The sequence below is a fragment of the Podarcis bocagei genome (genome assembly GCF_964188305.1).
Source record: "Podarcis bocagei genome assembly, chromosome: 6".
NCBI classification, from domain to species: Eukaryota; Metazoa; Chordata; class Lepidosauria; order Squamata; family Lacertidae; genus Podarcis; species Podarcis bocagei.
The window spans coordinates 84403194-84424544 of NC_138130.1; the positions used below are offsets into that span (position 1 = coordinate 84403194).

Here is a 21351-nt window from a genome sequence, read left to right on the forward strand (position 1 = left end):
GGGCTGCCTTAAGATGTCTCCTGAATGTCAGATAGTTGTTTATCGCTTTGACATCTGCTGGAAGGGCGTTCCACAGGGCGGGCGCCACTACCGAGAAGGCCCTCTGCCTGGTTCCCTGTAGCTTTGCTTCTCGCAGTGAGGGAACCGCCAGAAGGCCCTCGGTGCTGGACCTCAGTGTCCGGGTAGAACGATGGAGGTGGAGACGCTCCTTCAGGTATACTGGACCGAGGCCGTTTAGGGCTTTAAAGGTCAACACCAACACTTTGAATTGTGCTCGGAAACGTACTGGGAGCCAATGCAGGTCTTTCAAGACCGGTGTTATATGGTCTCGGCGGCCGCTCCCAGTCACCAGTCTAGCTGCCGCATTCTGGATTAGTTGTAGTTTCCGCGTCACCTTCAAAGGTAGCCCCACGTAGAGCGCATTGCAGTAGTCCAAGCGGGAGATAACCAGAGCATGCACCACTCTGGCGAGACAGTCCGCAGGCAGATAGGGTCTCAGCCTACGTACCAGATGGAGCTGGTAAACAGCTGCCCTGGACACAGATTTGACCTGTGCCTCCATGGACAGCTGTGAGTCCAAAATGACTCCCAGGCTGCGCACCTGGTCCTTCAGGGGCACAGTTACCCCATTCAGGACCAGGGAATCCTCCACACCTGCCCGCCTCCTGTCCCCCAAAAACAGTACTTCTGTCTTGTCAGGATTCAACCTCAATCTGTTAGCCGCCATCCATCCTCCAACCGCCTCCAGACACTCACACAGGACCTTCACCGCCTTCACTGGTTCTGATTTAAAAGAGAGGTAGAGCTGGGTGTCATCCGCATACTGATGAACACCCAGCCCAAACCTCCTGATGATCTCTCCCAGCGGCTTCATATAGATGTTAAAAAGCATGGGGGAGAGGACAGAACCCTGAGGCACCCCACAAGTGAGGGCCCAAGGGTCTGAACACTCATCCCCCACCACCACTTTCTGAACACGGCCCAGGAGGAAGGAGCGGAACCACTGTATAACAGTGCCCCCAGCTCCCAGCCCCTCAAGACGGTCCAGAAGGATGCTATGGTCGATGGTATCAAACGCCGCTGAGAGATCCAGCAGAACTAGGAAACAGCTCTCACCTTTGTCCCTAGCCCGCCGGAGATCATCAACCAGTGCGACCAAGGCAGTTTCAGTCCCATGATGAGGCCTGAATCCCGACTGGAAGGGATTAATAAATGGAATCACATTTTCTTTGCTTTCAGAAACCTTAAATATGGCAGCATATGAGCAGCACTTACCACCACCACCGCTGCCTTCTCTGCGTGCCCGGGCACTGCCATCTCTGCCAGACTTGACACGCTAGGGAGGAGAGGAAGAAAGAGACAGAAGTGCTCTTTAATATTATCACCAATCATTTCTATTACTTTTAACATACAAGGTATACCTCACACTTCTGCTGGATAGCGAGGCCATTTGGTGAGCATCATGACTGAGTGGGGATTTGTTGCAGGTTCAACACACTATATTTGTGTCTAAAAATGTAGTAGAAACACTTGACAACTGGGAAACACTGGCCTTTGAACGCTCCAATTGGAGAACAGCCTTTATCAAAGGTGTCATGGGCTTTGAAGACACTCAAACTCAGGACAAAAGGGAGAAACATACTAAGAGGAAGGCACGTTTGGCAAACCCTCGCTGCGATCAACTCCCTCCTGAAAACCTATGTCCCCGCTGTGGAAGGACGTGTGGATCCAGAATTGGCTTCCACAGTCACTTACAGACTCACTGTTTAAACCATGTTTATGGAAGACAATCTTACTTGGCTACAAGTGATCACCGAAGAAGATTCGTGTGTAACGCTAATACCAGTTTTTACTCTGTGTACTGGAACGAATTCTAAACTTCTCAGACCATCTTGGACCAAGACAGCTAAATATGCAAATAAACAAACCAAACACTCAGTCAACTGTACTTCCCTGGCTTCCTACTCAGGGTCTGATGGGTTCCACATGCTGGAAAGCTTTCCAGTCCAACACTCTGGTGAAATGAATGAGAATCATACAAGAGCACCATCATCGTCTTGCGGTATCCCCATTATTTCTGTGAAGCAAGTGGAAAAGAACTTCCCAGTGGAAAGCTTACCCTAAAGCTGAAACCCTAAGCATATCTCAAGAAGGGCTACTGTGCTCATTTGGCCTGCAAGGCTATTCCATCCCAAGGTGGCATTGGGGAGGGCCACAGCTCAGTGGTAGGGCATCTTCTTTACATGCAGAAGGTTCCAAGTCCCCAACATCTCTGGGTAGGACTGGGAGAGACTCCTGCCTGAAACCCTGGAGAGTCACTTGTTACAATATTGAAGCAATGCAGCCGCGAGCTGCTGGTAGCTTGAAAACAAAACATAATGGGAATGTTGGGACTGTTCCGTGGGAAACAGAGGGACAGTCAATTCACAGTGCAGAGGGCACCGGAATTAGCTCAGAGTGTAATATGAGCTGAACAGGAAGTGTCTGATCTCTCTCGACTGCAGGAGTATGAAGAGAGCAGTCATGTTATCTGTAACGCTGCAAAGACAGAAATAAAGGCATGTAAATACGTTTCTGTCTATCTCTTTCCCCTGCCCGGGGGGGCAGGAAAGAGGGGGGGTGTTCTTCTCACGCTGAGAAGGATCGCCTATCGCGACCTCTGCCTGGATCTTGCCGGGAAAGCAGACAGGGAGGTCAACAGGAGACCAAGCCGGGTGCCTGGGAGAGTTGCAGTTTCTCCTGATAAAGGCTTGATTTCCGACATCACTGCCAGTCAGTGTAGACAATACTGAGCTGGATGGACCAATGGTCTGACTCAGTATTAGGCAGCTTCCTATATTCAAATTAATGTTGTCTCTTTGTCATCCATCTTTTGTCTCCTTGTGCCTATGTCACTAGATTTCTCCATTCTTGACTGCTGCATATTTAATGACTGGCAGCTATTAGTTTTCTGATTACAGTGGTACCTTGAGTTAAGTACTTAATTCATTCCGGAGGTCCGTTCTTAACCTGAAACTGTTCTTAACCTGAAGCACCACTTTATCTAATGGGGCCTCCCACTGATGCCGCACAATTTCTGTTCTCATCCTAAAGCAAAGTTCTTAACCCGAGGTAATATTTCTGGGTTAGCGGAGTCTGTAACTTGAAGCGTATGTAACCTGAAGCGTATGTAACCCGAGGTACCACTGTACCTATTACTTGTTTATGTCACTTATATCAAACCCCACCTCATAAATTATGTTCCAAGGATGGCTGCCAGAGTAGTAAGAAATAATAAAATCTTTTTTTAAAAAAGAAAAGAAAGCATGAAAATTAAGATGACAAACTAAAACAGCATCGGTGAGATTGTTGGAATGGTTCAGGGGGAAATGAAGCAAGCATTGACCTCAGGCAAGGCAAGCATATCCTGGACAAGGGCCACTTGGACAGGCAGGTAGGGCAGCCCACCTGTGGAGGACGTGACTTCATATGGTCATTGAAAGTTCAAAATGGGACTGCAAAGGAACAATCAGAAGTGTACTTAAGAGTGTGCTCCAATTACATCAGTGATTACTTGAACTTTTCCATGCCTGATGTCCTCTACAGCAGTGTTTCCCAACCTTTCCCCAACCATGTCCCTCTGCCAACCTCGTTTCCTTCCTGTGCCCCCCCCCCTTGGACGTAGCCTGGGTGGCAGCTGCCCCCCAAATAAGTAAAAACCAACACAAATCTGAGGTTCTAACAAAAGTCCTGGCTACGCCTATGCCTCCCCCCATCCTACCAGTAGAAAGGTAGCTATTTAAATGTTTTGTTTGCAAATAGAACATGTTTTATATATAATTTTTATAATTTATACAAAATACAATTACATAAAATGATAGGACCATAATGAAATATTGTTGAAGCAGAAAAGCAGAATCATAGAAGCTGGAAGAGACCCCAAGGGTCATCTTTCTAGTGCAACCCCCTGCAATGTAGGAAACTCAGCTAAATTATCAATGACAGAGTTGATGTTTCAGGTCCTAACACTCTACTATTTATGCAGGATCTATTTACTGAACACAGTCATCACTGAACACAGCAGCCACCAAGTGATGAACATACATATGTGAATCAACTTTATTCCTAAGCAAATCCAAGAAATCAGTAAGATTGCACTTCTAGTTGCCAAGTACATTTACTTCTAGATATAATAAAAATTGCAGTGAAATGGACTTGGCATGTTGTCACTGAATGGCATAATTAAAACACGGTGTTAAAAGTTGCACGTAATAAAAATCTTGAACCTAACAATGCTTGCATAGACTTGGAAGGTGCAGCAAAGGGATTTCAATAAAATCTATGCTATTTTAGATCAGGTTCATATAAAACAGATGATGAAAAATGCCTTATATTACAGTTGGAAGGTTCAGCTGAAAAAATAGCGAAGATATTCTTCAACAGCACTTCAAGAAAACGTCTGCATATTAAAATCTTGTAAATCCAAAATTATTTTATTATTGCAAACTTGTAGGGAACACGTTAAAAAAAATGCCACCCTCCAGGTTTTAATATACTTGGCACTGAATTTAAAAACATTAATTTATTTGTTGGAAAGTGTAAATTCTAAAATGAAAACCGTTAAATATTTATTGGGAATGTGCACTTTCTTGGAATGAGGAAGGTGGTAAGATTTTTTCCAGCTGCATAAATTTTATAATCGCTAATTTTGCTCAAGAAGCACTTTTGAATGTCACGACTGAATGGGATTTTAATTATAAATCCCACTTTTCACAATATGGATTTTGTCAATTGTGCAAAAATCAACATTTGAATTTGCAATCAACAGGTGCACATGGATCCAAGGTTAACCTTTAATTGCTAGCTTGAAAAACAAATCTCACCCCAGCACCAGTGCATATTTTGCAAACCTCTTTTTTAAAAAAAAGATGTGTGGGTATGCATTCATCAAAAATCACAGAATATGTGGTGTTTAAAAAGCTGTTCCTCAGCAACTTCTTGTAAAGAAACTGCTAGGTCAGCTTGATGTAGGAAGCATAAAAACAGGCAGGAAAATTTTCTTTGGCTGTAAGGTCTCTTAGGTCATGAACTTGTAGACAGATGGAAATACCTTTGACTAAATACATGAACAAGTCTACAAAATTTGTGCAGGTGCACAGACTATTAAGTTAATGTTTTCAACTGAAACTATCATACTAAAGCAACAGTTCTGAATGTATGATCCACGCTATCGTAGAATGGCATTAGCAGTATTCAAGAGATGTAATAGAAGCTCTTCCTTAATCCTTCCAAGTACTGTAGCTGTTAGGTACTGAGCAGCAGGGCAGTGTGAGGTACTGCCAAAAGACTTTACAGCCAAAGCCTACACCTAGTGAGCGAGATCCTTTTGTTGTTTATCAATAAGCTGTGTGTGGCTTATTATTTTCAGGGCTCCACCTCCCTCCCCTTTAACAAGTAGCACTTAAGACTGAAAATACAGATACAGAACAAAACGTGAAATCTGCAGAAACACAACAGCTTGTAAAATAAAACACACAGAAAAAATAGCTACAAGATATTCTGGAAGGCCTAGGCAAATAAAAAGGAAAGGCATCAAACTTTTTGTCAGGTGAGGTACTCTGGGGAGGGCATTCCATTATGGAAACCTGCAGAGATGCATTTTCCCTGAAGATTTATCAGCCACTCAGAAAAAACGAAACAAACAAACAAAAAGTCAGTTTAACTTGTTTTGCATGTGAATTGATCTGAGTTTCCAATGGTTGAGAGACAGGGACTGGCCCAAGTGAGTTTAATGGCAAGTGGGGATTTGAACCCTGGTTTCCCAAGTCCTGGTCTGACACTCTAACCACTGCACCACCCCGGCTCTCACACTAAGTATTGCCATTCCTGGCACACTGTATATTGGCTGGTCCTTTTTGTATGCAACTGTTATGGGAGTGGACAATGGGTTACTTATGACAGATGCAGATCAGTTTGCGTCACAGCATAGATGCTGGTGGGCTTATTTTTAATTCCAAAGTACCGTATGTTTCTACTGAGCAAAGATAGATCACTGATCACAGCCTCAGGTAGTCCAGCAAGCGCAGTAAGATGTAGACAATAACTCTGTTCTAAATATTATATTAAGAATTGTCTTTGAAGTGAAATTTTGGTTTGACAGTCCTAGACAGACTAATTACAATCACAAATCTCTAAAAGTTGATATTTTACCACCCGCTTCTTACTTTCCATTGAGGACAGAAAACAGCTGCTTGTTCAGAAGCATAAAAAGTAGCTTTAGAAAGCAAGATACCAAGATTTCTGCAGGTCTTGTGAGCAACATTTGCAATAAAGGAAGAATCAGCCGCACCTCAGCTCCTTATACACATTGCAATTTAAGAGCACTTTCTTTACAAATCTTTGAGAAACAGTGAAATTTAGTTGTTTAACTGACCCAACATACCTGTTCCCTGATTTCTTTCAGTTTTTCCACTCTCTTAAGCTTTGTTGCATACTCTTGGATTTCTTTCAAGCCCATGTCTGTGCAGAGTCGGACCAAAAAGCGTAAACCTAGTGGTATAAAAGTCATACCATTAGTTGCCATTATTGGACTTAAAAGCAGCTGAAAAAATAAGCAGAGCACACAGCCTAGCAACAATAACCGCAATCCAACTGCAATTAAGCCCAGTGATTTCAATGGATTAAGTAGTTTTACTGTGTTGAATTGTGACCACTGTATTTATTGAGTGGCAATATGATTTAGCAAACATGACAGCAGTGTAGTAAAAAAGAGCTATTTTTCTGCTCCAGTGTCTAGTAATGAAGCTGTGAAAAGAAATACATTTAAATAAAAGCAAGCTGGGATTTTGTAAAAATACTTTCCTATATGCAGAATGGTAATACGATAATAAGTTACAGGCCCATAGTTAGATATGGAGGTGGGCAGAAGCCCACGGTGGCAGTTGTAACCCAAAGAAAACAACAAGACAGTCTAATATGTTGAAAAGTAATTTATTAGATCAGTTTTTTAAAAAATTAATGGGCTAACCCTGTTAGTTTGTGGTAGCAAAAGCGACAACAAGCCTTGTGACATCTTAGAATTGAACTTATTTATTCTAGCATAAGCTTTTGTGGCCAGAGTCCATTTCATCAGATGCATGAAAAAGCTGCACAGAATTTTCCAGTGCATTTGAACTCACTGATTAGATGAGTTGATGGGAAGACTGGAGCAAGCAATGGCTAGAATGCTACCCTACAATGCTGAACACTGAGGAAGGATAATTGAATGTATCCAAGGGAGCCAGTGCTCTTTGTATGCAGAATACAGAACATCTTTAATGAGCATACTGAAAGTTAGTTGTTCATAAATTGAATTTACTTAATGTTCATACATGTCAGGAATATCAGCACCTGTTGATCTGCACAAGCCATTTGTTGAAGTCCCAGGTGTGTATCCAACCAGTGCCATCTGCACTATGCCAATGCATGCAATGCACTACAGAGAAGCCCTATATCCAATGATTTTTATGCAAATAGGACTTCCAGATTTCAACATGAGAGATCCAGAAAAGATCCTTTCTCCACATCTTTCCTATTTACTCCAAAGCAGGAAATTCTCAGATGGAGAGGCTCCCTCTGTTTGAAGAGCCCTGGGAAGCCTGTTCGTGCAGGAGCTATGCGCAAACTACAGAGCCATATGAGGGCATGACTGGTGGCTGTGGGTTTATTTTGAGAAGCAACATAAATGGCATTGACCTGCCACAAATGGATCATGATTAGGGCGAGTATTGATACTTTACACATGGGTAGCCAACGTGGTGCCCTCCAGTTGTTGTATGTAGACGAAGACTGCATACACACCATGCGTTTCAAACATATCCCTCCCCCCATCCAAAGATTCCTGGGCACTGTAGTTTGTTAAAGTTGCTGGGAATTGCAGCTATATTAGGAGTAAACTACCATTCCCAAGATCCTTCTTTTGGGGAGGGGGGCAGTGCTTTAAATGTATGCTGTGTCCACAGTCTTCAGCTCCCTAGTCAGTAGGTCAGGGATGACGGGAGTTGAAATCCACAGCATCTGGAGGCCATGCTATTGGCTCCCCTTGCCTTGAGACTATCCAATATAAAAAGTGTGCTTAGGATAAAAGGTGCATCATATCAAACCACTTACATTCCGCGTTTTCAGGAAACTTTCTGTGAATCGCCTTGTAGGTATCAAGAGCTTTTTGGTAGTTACCTGTTAGTGATATAAAACACACAGAGACACTACCATGAGACAGGGCCAAAACTAGGTTTTCTGTCACCCGGGTCAAAGACATTTTGTAGTCATTTTAGGTTCTGTGTAAGGTGAAGAAATGCTTTTTGCAAGTCTAAAGTAGAAAGTGCCCTTCCATTACATTCCTAATGCAGCTGGGCTGACCAGAGCTTGCCAGGGAACTGCCTCTGGCAGGAAAAATGCTCACACACCCCTTACTTTCCTGTGTGTAGATCATGTATAGTCTGTAAAATGACTCAGCCTTAGCTATTTAAACACATTTAAAGTTCTGAAGGGATCATAGAATCGTATAGCTGGAAGGGACCCTAAGGATGATCTAGTCCAACTGATTCTCTTCCTCAGCTTCCTGCCCCACCCTCCACCCCTCCGAAATTTATTTCTCACACAGTAGCAAACCCACAGGTGATCCTATCTTCTTCATTGGGGAGAGCCACGCAGCTTCTCCAGATTTTCCAACTCTCCTTCTCCCTGCATCACATTGTAAATAAGCCTTCTTCAGCTTCATGGGGGAAGGGGAAGGACGGAGCTTGTGGCTGCTGTTCACTTTTTCATCTTTCTCTCCGTCTGAAGCCCAGACATGCTAGGAGGCTGGGAGCCTCAATGGCGTCCCTCTGGAGGCTTCACCCGGGGCAGAAACCCTGGCTAGACCCCCAGCTACACCTCTGCATGAGAAACAGAGGTTCTCCAGCATCCCTTAGCTTGGGCAAGGGGTGGATTGGCTTGCAGGGCTGAGGAAGAGAGAGTCTAATTCTTTCCCATCACAGTGTTCCCCCAACTTAAAAAAAGCAGATTTAGGGGAGCACAACCAGTTTGCCCACGCTGGGCTCTGAGCCAAGAGGGCTCTGCAGGGGTGCCACAACAATGACGAACAATGGAAGATGAGAGACGGGGATTTTGGCACTGCTAAAATTTTAAAGGCCAAAGTCTGTCACTGCTTAAAACTGTCTGATCTGCCAAAGCTGTTATTGGCTGCAGAACGGGAAAATGTGGGTACCCGTCTTCCTCATGCTCTGCAGTTTAGAGTAGCTCTGGAAGGACAATTTATTTCAGGAAATGGTATGGGGAGGAAAGGGTTAAACACCACAGCATTGCAACTTTAATCCATATCCTACCCCTATCATGGCTGAAATATGCCAAGAGATCAAAGATTTCCTACATCTCAACTGCATTTTGGTAATTTCAGAATTCAAATGCAAATGATAGTCAAACATATCATTTTTATTGTTACCCATTTGTAAAAATAATAATACAAGAATGCTGTTCCTCCCCATTACAGGGTTAGTATTATTCAGGCAACAGGGTCCCTGACAGTAGCACAGCTATTGAGGAAAGACCGAACCCACGGTCCCGAAAAACATGTGGAAAATGAGATCACAGGTTGTATACAACCAAGCCGTCCCATTAGCACAAGGACTTGCAGCTGTGCAACAGGACATCCTCTCCCGCTTCCTCTTCCTGTTTGCGCCCCCTATCTGCTCTGGAGGGTTGTAGAACCCCCTCACAAAAACGTACTGGCGGTGCACGGGGAGAGGAAATCCCATTGCACAGGCTGAAGTCCTTGTGTGAACGGGTCAACTTTGCTGAATACAACCCCTGACGTTTAATAATCTGCTTTACAAATAGTCCAAACATTATAACACACTCTAAGCATTCAAATGCAAAATAAAAACACGTAATGAAACCACTTAGATATTAAGGCTGCAATCGTATATCAGGGAGCAAGTCCCACCGAACTTATCTCTGAGTAAATGTGTGTAAGATCAGGATGAAAAAAAGACCCTCCCGATTGCCTGCAATGGTTAAGCACTGTGAAACAGTGAGATATGATTATCAAAGTCAACATGAGATACGAAAGGAGACTTACCACTTCTTCTGAAGCAGCTTGCAACCATCAATTGCCACTTCACCTGAGTTGGTCTGCAGGTAAATATGCCCAAGTGTTACTCATAAAATGTTTCAATGTTTTTAAGGTATAATTATTTTTCTAAATGGGTTTTTTTTGGTACTGTTTTGCTATTTAGTTTGCTGCCTTGAGCTCCCTCGGGAAGAGTGGCAAGATATTAATTAAATAAATGCATCTTTGCCCTAAACCTCAAGGGTATAAAGGAAATTCTTCACCAAGTGAATTTTACCCAAATGAATCCTTGCTTGGATTCCAACATGAGGGTGAAATATGGTATTCATTGGGATTAAGTTACCGTGCCAGTTTTTAATCTGGCAAGGACGTTGTTGAAGATTGTACAGTATGCTTAGTAGATGGAGCCCAACATTTTTTCTTTTCACATATAAGATATTGTCCCAGCCAACATTAAGCACACTGATGTTCCAACTATTTCAGCTGGTGAGAATTAAACGCATTTACGGGAATTTTAAAAAATAAAATAAGGAGGATGCAGGCTAAATTAGAACGTTGATCAATGTAGCTCAATATTGGTTTATGTATGAGCTGCAGCAAATCCCAGGCCCAATAGCTTTTTTATACCTAGTATATTGTCCTCACTAAACATTTCTTGATTTACAATTATCAAAGCAATTAATTTGTCTTTGGGAGGGTGGGTATGAGAGATGCTGGGGAGGAGACATGATGGTTGAAGCAGCTCTGTAGCTCTCTGTGATTCCTGTTGCTGTTCTTATGTGGCTTGCAGCAAACACTGGAAATAAATCTAAACTTTCTCATATACCAAACATCTTTGGGTAGGCTAGGATTGTTAAAGGATGTTGCCTCCTGTTTCTTATGAATGCAGTCCTAGGAAAACACTCATCCAGAGTAATCAAACCTTCTGATCACATGAAGACCACCTAAGTAGATGCATTTGCTCAGTGCTGCATTTCTGCTTAAGCTGAAGTCTTAGAATTCCTTCCTTTAAAACTCCAAACAAATTACTCCATAATTTACATGTAGCATAATACATAAATATATATCAATGTGCTTCCCCTGTGTCCAATATAAGTGTACTGCAGAAAGTCCCCTTACAAATGATACTGGTCTAAACACTCAACAACAAAAATAACAACATCATGAATGGTTCCTTACTGAATAAGTGCTGCTCTTTCAAAGTAGTGAATGGCTTTTTCACAAAATTGTGTGTCAATGTAATAGGCTCCAAGCCATTCAATGACCTCAATGTTTGAAGGGAAATACCGATAGGACTGACAAAATAAAGAAGGGGGAAGAAATACAACATTAGTGATAAACAACGTATTTATTCTGCTTTTGGAATATCTTACTCATTTATGTGTTTAATCCTCCAGATGCTGAAAACATGTAATTTATGAATGAGAGCAGTGTGCTAATACACTAACTAATCCCTAAAGAAAATGTGGCAGGTTTTGCAAATAGCAAAAAGACATTTTAGAAAACTTTGCTGAGGTAAGTTTCTGCGTGTCCTATTTTCAAACATTTTTATTTTGTGAAACTAAAGATACACTCCACAAAGTACCTTCATTTCCTTATATAATTTATTTTTTTCATTTACATTACAATTTTGAAAAAAAATCTGTATTCAGGATAGGTTTCCTGCCAATCTGTTGGAGGAGTGTATTTTATATTTTGAAAGGTAAAATTGGCAATTGAAAAATATTTTTAGTTGTCTTGACTTAAAAAACAACAACAATAAGCTACATCTACAGTGCAATCCTATGCACTTCCACATGGTAAAAACATCTCAGTATGCTCTATGGAGTTACTCCCCTAGTGTGTTTAGGATTGCTGCTCTAAAAGCTAAAATATCAGATCAAATCCATTCTTGTTATGAATTATTATTATTTTTTAAAAAAATACAGAACGTGCTGCTCCCTGTGCAAGCAAAAAACAACACAACTATAGGCCGCTGCCAGGAGCAAGAACAGAATGAGAATGGTGATTCAAAGGGCCACTGTGTGGTTAAAAGAAAGAAGGAAGTTTTTAGGGAAATACGGAAGTTTTATTTGATGATGCAGTAGGAAAGTTTTAGTTGATGCTGCAACTAAAAGCAAGGAATGAAAAAGAGAACCATTATTTGAATATTGCAGCTCATATAGGAAACTATATCTAATTCTCTTTCATTCATATATATGTATCTCACATACGTATCCAAAAAAATACAGTCAAACCTTGGTTCTTGAACAGCTCATTTCGGCTCCTGGACGCCAAAAACCTGGATGTAAATGTTCCAGTTTTTCGGAACCTGAACGTCCAACACAGTTTCTGCTTGAGTGCAAGAAGCTCTTGCAACCAATCGGAAGCCGCACCTCGGTTGTTAAACATTTCGGAAGTCAAACAGTTGTCCGGAACGAATTACATTCGACAACCGAGGTTTGAGTGTATTGTGCAAACAAAGATACTTCTCCTTCTGAATTACATCCCCGACAAAATTCTCTGATTTTCCCGTACCACTGAAGCCCCCTGTACCCCACCCTACATATTTACAGAGGGGACTGTAGCAAGTTGGGAGAGGGAAGCCATAAGAGCTCTGCTATTTATTGTTCTCTGACTCCAACCCAAAGGGTTAGAATCATAGAATCATAGAGTTGGAAGAGACCACAAGGGCCATCGAGTCCAACCCCCTGCCAAGCAGGAAACTGCCAAGCAGGGTTGGATTAGTCGTATTGGGACCTATGCTATATGTATACTTGAATCTGACCATTAAACTAGATTCAACACTTATACAGCTACTACTTTATATTAAAATGTCTACTATATACAGCTTCCTTTTCAAAGCATCAGCTTAAGCTAGCATGCGTTCCTTTGCATTGTATGCCTATTGTAGAAGGTAAAAGCACATACCTCATAGTAATATTGAAAAGCCTGAGACTTATCTCCTTCACTGTCATAGAGTTCTCCAAGCTTTGCTAATGCATGTGAGTCCGTTGGAACAACACTGATGAGTTGCATAAGCCACTCAATGGCCTGATTAGGATCCTCCATTAATTCATATCTGAAGTACCACCAGTTAAGGAACTTCTTGCTGTGAGTCTGACGCATGGGAATTTAACTGCAATCTTCACGTAATCATATACTTTACTATTATTTATTTATTTATTAATTCTGTATCCCGCCCTTCCTTCAAAAAGATCTTGATTACATTATAAAGAGACACAGAGGATTTAGTGTTTCATATGCTTGATTCTATAATTGTTGAAAAGATACATGCTTGCTATTTGGAAGAGAACCTGGGCACTGTTTCGAAGGATAGCGTGAAGCTTCAGAAAAGAATCCAATGACTCATCTAACCTGTTCAGCTTTTTATACGTTAAACCTAAAAACAAAGGTCATCTAAATGGGAAGATTCAAATCTCATTGACTCATAAGATGAAGAAGCAGAAATTTAAGAACATGTTTATTATGGAAAATGAAATAAGGGAGCAATCCTATTTACAAGAAGCTGGCGTAAAGGCACATTAGTTAAACAACAATACATAAACATTAAAAAAAGAAGGGGCACTTCTGGTGTCCCCTCACCCCAGTTAAAAGCACAACAATATGTCAGTGTTGAAAGAGATAAGAAAACTTGCTCAGACAGAAACTCTGTCTCAGCATCGGTGTGGACAGCAGATTTGAAAGAGAGACAATTACAATTATATCACACTCTATTTCGTTAGTTAATACAGCTTTAATCAGAAGGATATAATAAAGCTCAAAAGTTGTCTCTCAATCCCTTCTAAAAAGGATACATATAATAACCAGAATGTCAAGCACAAAATTTATCATAAAGTATATTAGACTTACCAATGTTATAAAGCGCTTCAGTGCACGAAGAATCATTTCTTAGAGATTCCTTATAGAACTCTGCTGCCTTCTCATAGTCTCCATTTGCAAAGATTGTATTTCCTTTATTTGTGAGAGCAGATGGGTTGTATCTATCAGAATTTACCGCTAAATCTGCATAGTGGCTTGCCTGTGTAAATTCATTTTCCTGAATTAAACACAATACAAATTAAGCAGTTGCCATTTTGCATCCTCAATACTTTGCTGGCACAAGCAGTACATTAATCAAATTAGAGATGGGAGAGATTCTGTTTCTGAAATTTCATTAAAAATGTATCATTCCATTCCATTTAATATTAAACCTGTAAAACAAGCTTAACATCAGCTTTCCAAATATCCTTCTATCCTATAGCAAATTTGGGGAAAGGGACTTTAGTAGTTTTTCTCTTCCTTTATGTCTCAAGGCTCTTGATGTCAATAACCAAATCTAGGAAGTCCAGACAAAGAGCTATTGTTCAGGGTATATGCTCCAATCCAGCATCCATGACTCCATGGGCAATGTCCTAAACTACACAAGCCACCCAAGATGTGACGTGTTATCTGCATTATCATTTCTTAGGGTGGGTTGTGGGAAGTGGTGGAGCTAGGGGCTTTGGTACCCGGAGCGGGGGGGCGTGGCATGTCGCCCGTGTGCGAGTGTCACAATGGGGGCAGCAGTCGCCCACAAGAGAGCATCCCAATGGCGGCGCCCGCAGTGATGTCACCCCCCTCAGGGATGGAACCCGGGGTGAACCACCCCCTGCCCCCTTCCTATACCACTGGATGTGAGAGAGGGGGAAATCAGGCACTGTCTCGTGTCTTCCCTTGTCCTCTACTGCTCTTATCATACACAATTAGTCTGATGAGCTTCAACAATGCACTGATCACATCTTAGGCAGGCAGGCAATATTAAAGTAATATTCTCTGCCTTTTCCATTTTAAATCTACTTCTGGCATCTGAAGAGGTCAGTCATGTCATGACAACTGCCATAACACCACAGTGCACTTTAAAGATCACAATGAACTCATTATTCTTTTTTGTTTTTACAGAGAGGTCTATGGCACTGCGACAGGTTTGTCATGGACATTTGTGGGCTGCATTAAGTGAAATCAAGATTCTGCTGAAGTTCTTGATGAGTTTTTATTCAGTTAATGCAGACTGAGCTTCTCAAAATGTGCAGTGTTGGTATTAGAATAATATATCCAAGTGTTAGACCATTAAGGGTTGTATCCAGTGAATGTATTCCATCAACACAAGGGCTTCTACCTTCACAATGGAACTTCCTTCCTCTCCTCTCCTGCAGTAAATCTGTTCTGGGGTTTCCCCCAAATTTCCAGAGCAGAAGGGGTTTTTTTGAGTGAGGGAATGGAGGAAAGAAAGTCCCATTGCACAAGCAGAAGCAGGATGACTTTGTTGGATGCAACCATAAGAAACAATTAAAATGAAGCTGAGTTGGCAGTTTTAACATTCTAACTCAAATAAATGTGTTCAACAATTATCTTCGAAACCACTACTAATTGAATTTAAGACAAAATATATTAAATCCAAAGGGGCCACATGCTCTCAGACTTGGATTAAGTAAATTAACTGAAATACACCCACCACACATTCACTCACCAAGAAGTAAAGAAACGAAAGGTTCGTTGCAGCTGCACTTTTAACTCTGCTATCTTTTTTTTCAAACATCTTTAAAGTTTCCACAGCCTAGAAGCAAGTAATAATAAAGTGACTCACGTTGTTAAACCATTCAAACAAACTGGGGTTGATGCACTTTTTCTGAAGCAATGCAAAATAAACACTTAGGCTAGGATATAGTGTCTATCTGTCAGTGTAACATCATAAAGCATGATAGTATGTGTCATGTTTAAGATCACAGAATAAAATACATTTGATAGCAATCAGAAACTCATTAATACTCAAGATGCTCCAATAAAACCAAAAGGGACTTTCCCTCAAGTAAATGCATTTAGAGGCCTATATACTACATTCAAGCCTTCTTCCCTGAAGTTCAGTGGGAGAAGGAGCAAGGAATAGATTTCTGAGTAAACTTGCATAACTATGCACTGGAAATTTTACGTCCCAGAATGATCTGAGGAAAGCCATGTAAGTTCAGCAGCTATAAAGCAGATCTACAGTATGTCTCAAGATAAGGAGCACTGAGATCTTTAACAATGAATAGCTTTAGGCATTATTGTATTTTTATTTTATGTTGTTTTAACCAAATCAAATCAAATCTTTATTATTATGGTCAATGACCAGTCTTAAGAAACCAGGATAAGTACATTTTTATTCTGGATTCATACGGTATTTTTCCATCCTGAATTATATTTTTAATAAATAAATTTGTAGACATCACTGAATCATTAATTTAAAACAAATTAATTTGTTGTATGCATTTTGTATTACAAATGCAAGGTTCTTGCAGGGGTTTGTTTTCAAAATAATTACTGGATTTTGATGACGCCAGCTCATGGCTGCATTTTTGGCACCCTGATCCTAAGTGGGGGAATTTGTGGGCAGCAGCAACAGAGAATTTCACTACAGTGTGGATGTAACTAGGGATGTCAGAGAATTCTGATGGAAATGGGAGTGAAAATTGTTGATGTTTGCTTATTCATGTCTGAAAAACAAATCAATCCTGCATATATGATCAGTATTTGCTGCTGTTGTTTTTTGTCCGCAAATAATATGTAATTGATCACTTATTTTCCAATTGCATTGTGCTTCCTTTGCGCTGAAATGAATAGCGTGGAATAACATAATGATTAGGTAACTAATTATGTGAAATTCTGCCACAGCAGACAGACATATAATGCTGTTCTTGCAGGTGCTTAATTTTGCTAAATTTAACAAGAACCGAGAGCTGTGCATACCAGCTTTGCAGTGCTTTAGAGAACATCTCTACTTAAAAAAACAACACAAAAACAAGAAGCCCAACAATAACACTTTTCCTTCCTCCTCAGCAAAGTTTCTTCTACTTTCTACTATGTGGAGAAAGAATATAGTACTATTGGGTTTGGATTTACACTAGGTAAAAGTATTCTTAACAAAGTGTTTTGTTTTTAAACATTTAGAAATTAAATTATGTTGGTGCATGGAGCAGGAATTAAAATGAATGCAATTCATTGCTTTTTAAAAGAAGGTTCCAAAATTTCCTGAAAAAATGTAGATCATAATCATATCAGCCGCCACCGCACTTTTGCTTTGGAAAGTTATACTTCTTTCAGTTTCAGTTTGACTCATTTTTTTCCTACAATATAAAAATACTTGTTACAATTCACCAGGCTCCGTTTTCTCCTACACAGAAGTTTATGGAGCACAGAAATTCAGTTACTTACTATAAAGTGAATGTACCTTAAAGCAGCAAGCCAAGAATTTAAGTATATTTTAGGTTTACAGTTTCCAGCACAAAGTGCATTACTGTCTTAATTTATGAGGTGCAAAAGAGGGCATATGCAAAACACATGGGGCTAGCTCAAGTTTATTGCTCCCCAGCAAACCACTTAGGAAGTCCATACTTCTACTATAGCAGAACATTTTTCTCATTACAATGAATTATCTAAAGAAACCATTAATTTCAGAGGTGCGGGGGGAAAGCATTTCAGATGTGCATGACTTATGCTTAGGTTTTATGGAAGCTCTCAACCATGGGTTTTTGTTTATCGCTATGAATATCTGGCTATAATCCTAAACACACCTATCCAAATCAATTCTGTTATAGTCAGAAGACTTGTGTCCAAATAATGGGAATAAGGACTTGAGTATAAAACTGTTGTTAAAACATTTTAGGTAATCATAACAAGTCAGTATAGTAAGTACAGTATAGTGCAAGAGTTAGCATACTAAGTAAAGTCCAATCATCAGTAAGCCACTCTATCTAAATTTCTCAATAAGATGCAAGAACATGGGAAACTGAGCAAACAGCAATATACTGAGACAGACCACTGGGTCCATTTAGCTCAGTATTATTTACCCAAGTCAGCAACAGCTCTCCAGGGGTTGAGACAGAGACTTTACCCAGTCCTACCTGGAAATGCCAGTGATTTCAACCTGCTCCACCACTTAGCTACAACCTTCCCTTCTAAATAACAGATTATCTTGCAAAGTGAATGCTGCTTGCTAGAAATACTATCCATTTATTATATTTTATTTCAAACTGGCTGATACCAGGGCTTACCCCAGATCAGTAATCATCATTTTCCTTCCATTGCCCTCATCTGGACTTAATTCTAAGCTAGAGTGTAGCACTAACCCATTATTATGTCGGAATACGGCCAGTAGTGTCATGAAAGTATTTTCCTACAGATATTCCTGATTTATAGGAAAAACTGTGTTTACACATAGCAAAATAAAAAATGTGTTATAATTTGCTGTACTTGTCATTTTTCTATACAGAGGTGTTAAAATTATTAGTAAGTATTGTGTTAAACAACCCTGAAGCCAAGTGGAGGTTGCTTTTTATTCTACATGTTCCCTCACTTTTACTGACAATAATTAAACAGCCATGTCAGAAATAATTTGAAAGGCAACCCTGGGCCGTGAAGCCAAAAGCCATCAAAGGACAGTTTTTGCATGGTTTCTTCACCTCTGATGCTCAAGTGGCTTTCTGAAAACCTCCCCGAAGATATAATTTCTTTCAAGATAAGAAAATGGGAAAACATCAATAATGAGCAAATGCACTACAGCGTGAGTTGTAGAAGATACACACCTAGATTGCTACCAATAAAGCAACAGAACTAAAACAATGCAGCTACAGTAAAACTATGGCAGTGCGTATGGAACCTTGCCTAACCAAGGACCTGAATTTAATAAGAATAGCGGAAGGAGGATGCGTACAGAGTCTGCAGCAGAAGCACGCTCACAGTGCTTTGTTTTAGATTTATGTTTTGGAAGTGCAGCACAGCCTTTCTCACAGATGGAGCCCAGAGGAAACCACTTCTGTGTGTGTACAGCGCAAGATGGCCGTGCAGAGTGCTGATTGGTTGGAAGCCAGTGACATCAGTAGTCCACCTTCCTTCCCCTCCCTGAAGCAGTTTTTCAAATTTAAAAACAGATTCAGCTCTTTCTAGTGGTATGGCTATGGCTGTACATTTAATTACTATAAAGTAAATAAATAATAAATGTATATGCAACATTTTTTTAAAAAAAATTTGAGCTATTTTAAAGGACATTTGCCAGAATCTGTACTTCCATCATGAGTTGCCATACGTCCAGATTTTCTCAGACATTTAACCACTTTCCATCCAGACGCTGTTTCCAACGGCCGAATCCCGGCTATGTCCTGGAAATTCTGGATGTATGGCAACCCTAATAAACATGACTGCTGAATCAACATTCAGTTCCCTGGACAGTTAATGCCAGATTTAGGTGGGGAAAGCTGGGCTTGAGCTGCAGGAGAAGAGAATGCAAGGGACAATTCATCTTTACCCAGTCATTAAGTGCTGCCGATTCTTTGAAAGACTGACAAACTACACTAAACCTACGCAAATTTCATCTTGTAATAGGTATTGGTATAGTACCTACCTCTTCATACTTACAGTACCAAACAACATGGGAGAGATAGTACAAAAGAAGGAAAAGAATAATTAAAAGGAAAGGAAAAGTAACATTTTGATAAACATAGAGATAAACTGAGCTGAACACCAATAAATTAAATGTATGAGTGGAAGAGAAACATTTAGGACAGACACATTACACAAACCAATCCTATCAAGATTTGGCACTTTGGTCAAAGAACCAGTCAAATATAGCCAGTTGATTTGCCCACTATCTCATTGTCAACCACAGTATTCCTATAATATCAGTATGTAGATGGCACACTTTTTATTTCATTATGGTATCACTTGTTAACAAGGGCAAGAGTAAGTGCAGCTTGCCCTGGACCTTGCAGCAGTTAAGAGGCAAGCTTAGGAGCACAGCAAAATTTTTCCCACTGGCTACCTGGAATAACTGCAAGGATCCGAATTACAAGAAAGGAGATTCTGACTAAAAATCAGGAAGAACCTTCTGACAGTAAGAGATGTTTGACCATGGAACAGATTCCCATGAGAGGTGGTGGATTCTTCTTCCTTGGAGGTTTTTAAGCAGAGGTTGGATGGCCATCTATCATGTGAAAACAAGTAGTGATTGGTGGCAAATGCCACTGCTTAGAACACAGATTGTCAAGGTGGCTGGGGTAGTCAGACATTTGCAGCCTAATCTGCATTACAGGGTGGTTGTAAGGATAAAATGAGGGGGAAGCTATGTACACCATCATACCTGATTAAAGTCCTTTTGCCTCAAATATGTAATTGCTTTATTGATTTCCAGGTCATTAGCTAACTCCACATACTGAGAAGCTTTTACCATTTCTACACACCTGGAGAAGAATAAGAAAACACAGAGAAATTATTGGATGCAGTGAGCCTCTCTAAGTCAAGAAAGCAACTGTACAGTTTTTGCCAAGCATCAGTTACAGGTAAATCCAATATATTGGTTTTAGGATCCAAACAAACTACGTGCTTGTTTACAGTTGCAAACAGGCAACAGGGGCTTATTATACACTTGGTGGTCTATTAACAGGCTAATGCACTGAGTCTATCTTGGCAAGTGAAAAATTCCACAGGCCTGATTTATAGCGGCCCTGTATGATGGCTCAGTATTATTACTATTGCAATACTACTATACTTCAGACTGAGACTGAGAAATAGCTGCTTGCCAAAGGCCAATGAGGACGTTTATGGCTGTGGTGTGGTGTGATTTGAACCAGGGATTTCCTAGCTCACAGGTCTCATTCTGAGCTACTACTGTACCTATAGTACCACTTCTAAGACTAGGATTTACACTCTGGAGGTCTGACAGGCAAGTATACTATGAATGAACTGTGACTTGTTTCATTGTAACCCTAGAGAGAAAATAATGTAGTTGCTGAATTAAGAGCTTAACATGAAAACCTTTAGGAATTGCTACATTTTAAAATGATTAACTGTAATACAATGAAACAATGAACAGGGTGGTGATACAATGATTACTGCAATCGACACAAGATAATATCACCAAAGCAACTATCTGTAAACAAACAATAAACACCCATATAATTGGCAAAAGTATTTTCAATAGCAATACACAGTAACAATAGCAAACACAGTAAATAAAGAGTTCACTTGTAATACAACATATTACAAGTGAACTCTTTATTTACTGCATTTGCTGTTTAAGAAAAAACTGATTTGGGAAAGAAAATACTTTTGCCTTTTTATGGAAATTTATTGTTTGTTTACAGATGAAATGTAATACTTGGTGAAATGTAATACAAGCAGGAAATGGTATACATAGTTTGGGCCAAACCACTACAGGCTGTAGTTGGTGAACCACTGACTTATATGTGAGTTTTCTGAGATAAGTGATCTGAGAA

General features: G+C 40.4%; 1 protein-coding gene across 2 annotated transcripts in view; it reads right to left on the reverse strand.

The window, feature by feature from the left end:
* Nucleotides 1-21351, reverse strand: part of IFT88 (intraflagellar transport 88) — a 37198-nt gene that overhangs the window by 1138 nt on the left and 14709 nt on the right. For both annotated transcript variants that reach the window (XM_081199356.1, XM_081199357.1), the window contains exons 16-25: nucleotides 20217-20316; nucleotides 15576-15662; nucleotides 13940-14126; nucleotides 13361-13469; nucleotides 12998-13148; nucleotides 11267-11382; nucleotides 10097-10149; nucleotides 8128-8193; nucleotides 6422-6528; nucleotides 1276-1336 (exon numbers count right to left, since the gene is read on the reverse strand). In XM_081199356.1, coding sequence (XP_081055482.1) covers nucleotides 1276-1336; nucleotides 6422-6528; nucleotides 8128-8193; nucleotides 10097-10149; nucleotides 11267-11382; nucleotides 12998-13148; nucleotides 13361-13469; nucleotides 13940-14126; nucleotides 15576-15662; nucleotides 20217-20316 — 1037 coding nt within the window. The remainder of the gene's footprint in view (nucleotides 1-1275; nucleotides 1337-6421; nucleotides 6529-8127; nucleotides 8194-10096; nucleotides 10150-11266; nucleotides 11383-12997; nucleotides 13149-13360; nucleotides 13470-13939; nucleotides 14127-15575; nucleotides 15663-20216; nucleotides 20317-21351) is intronic.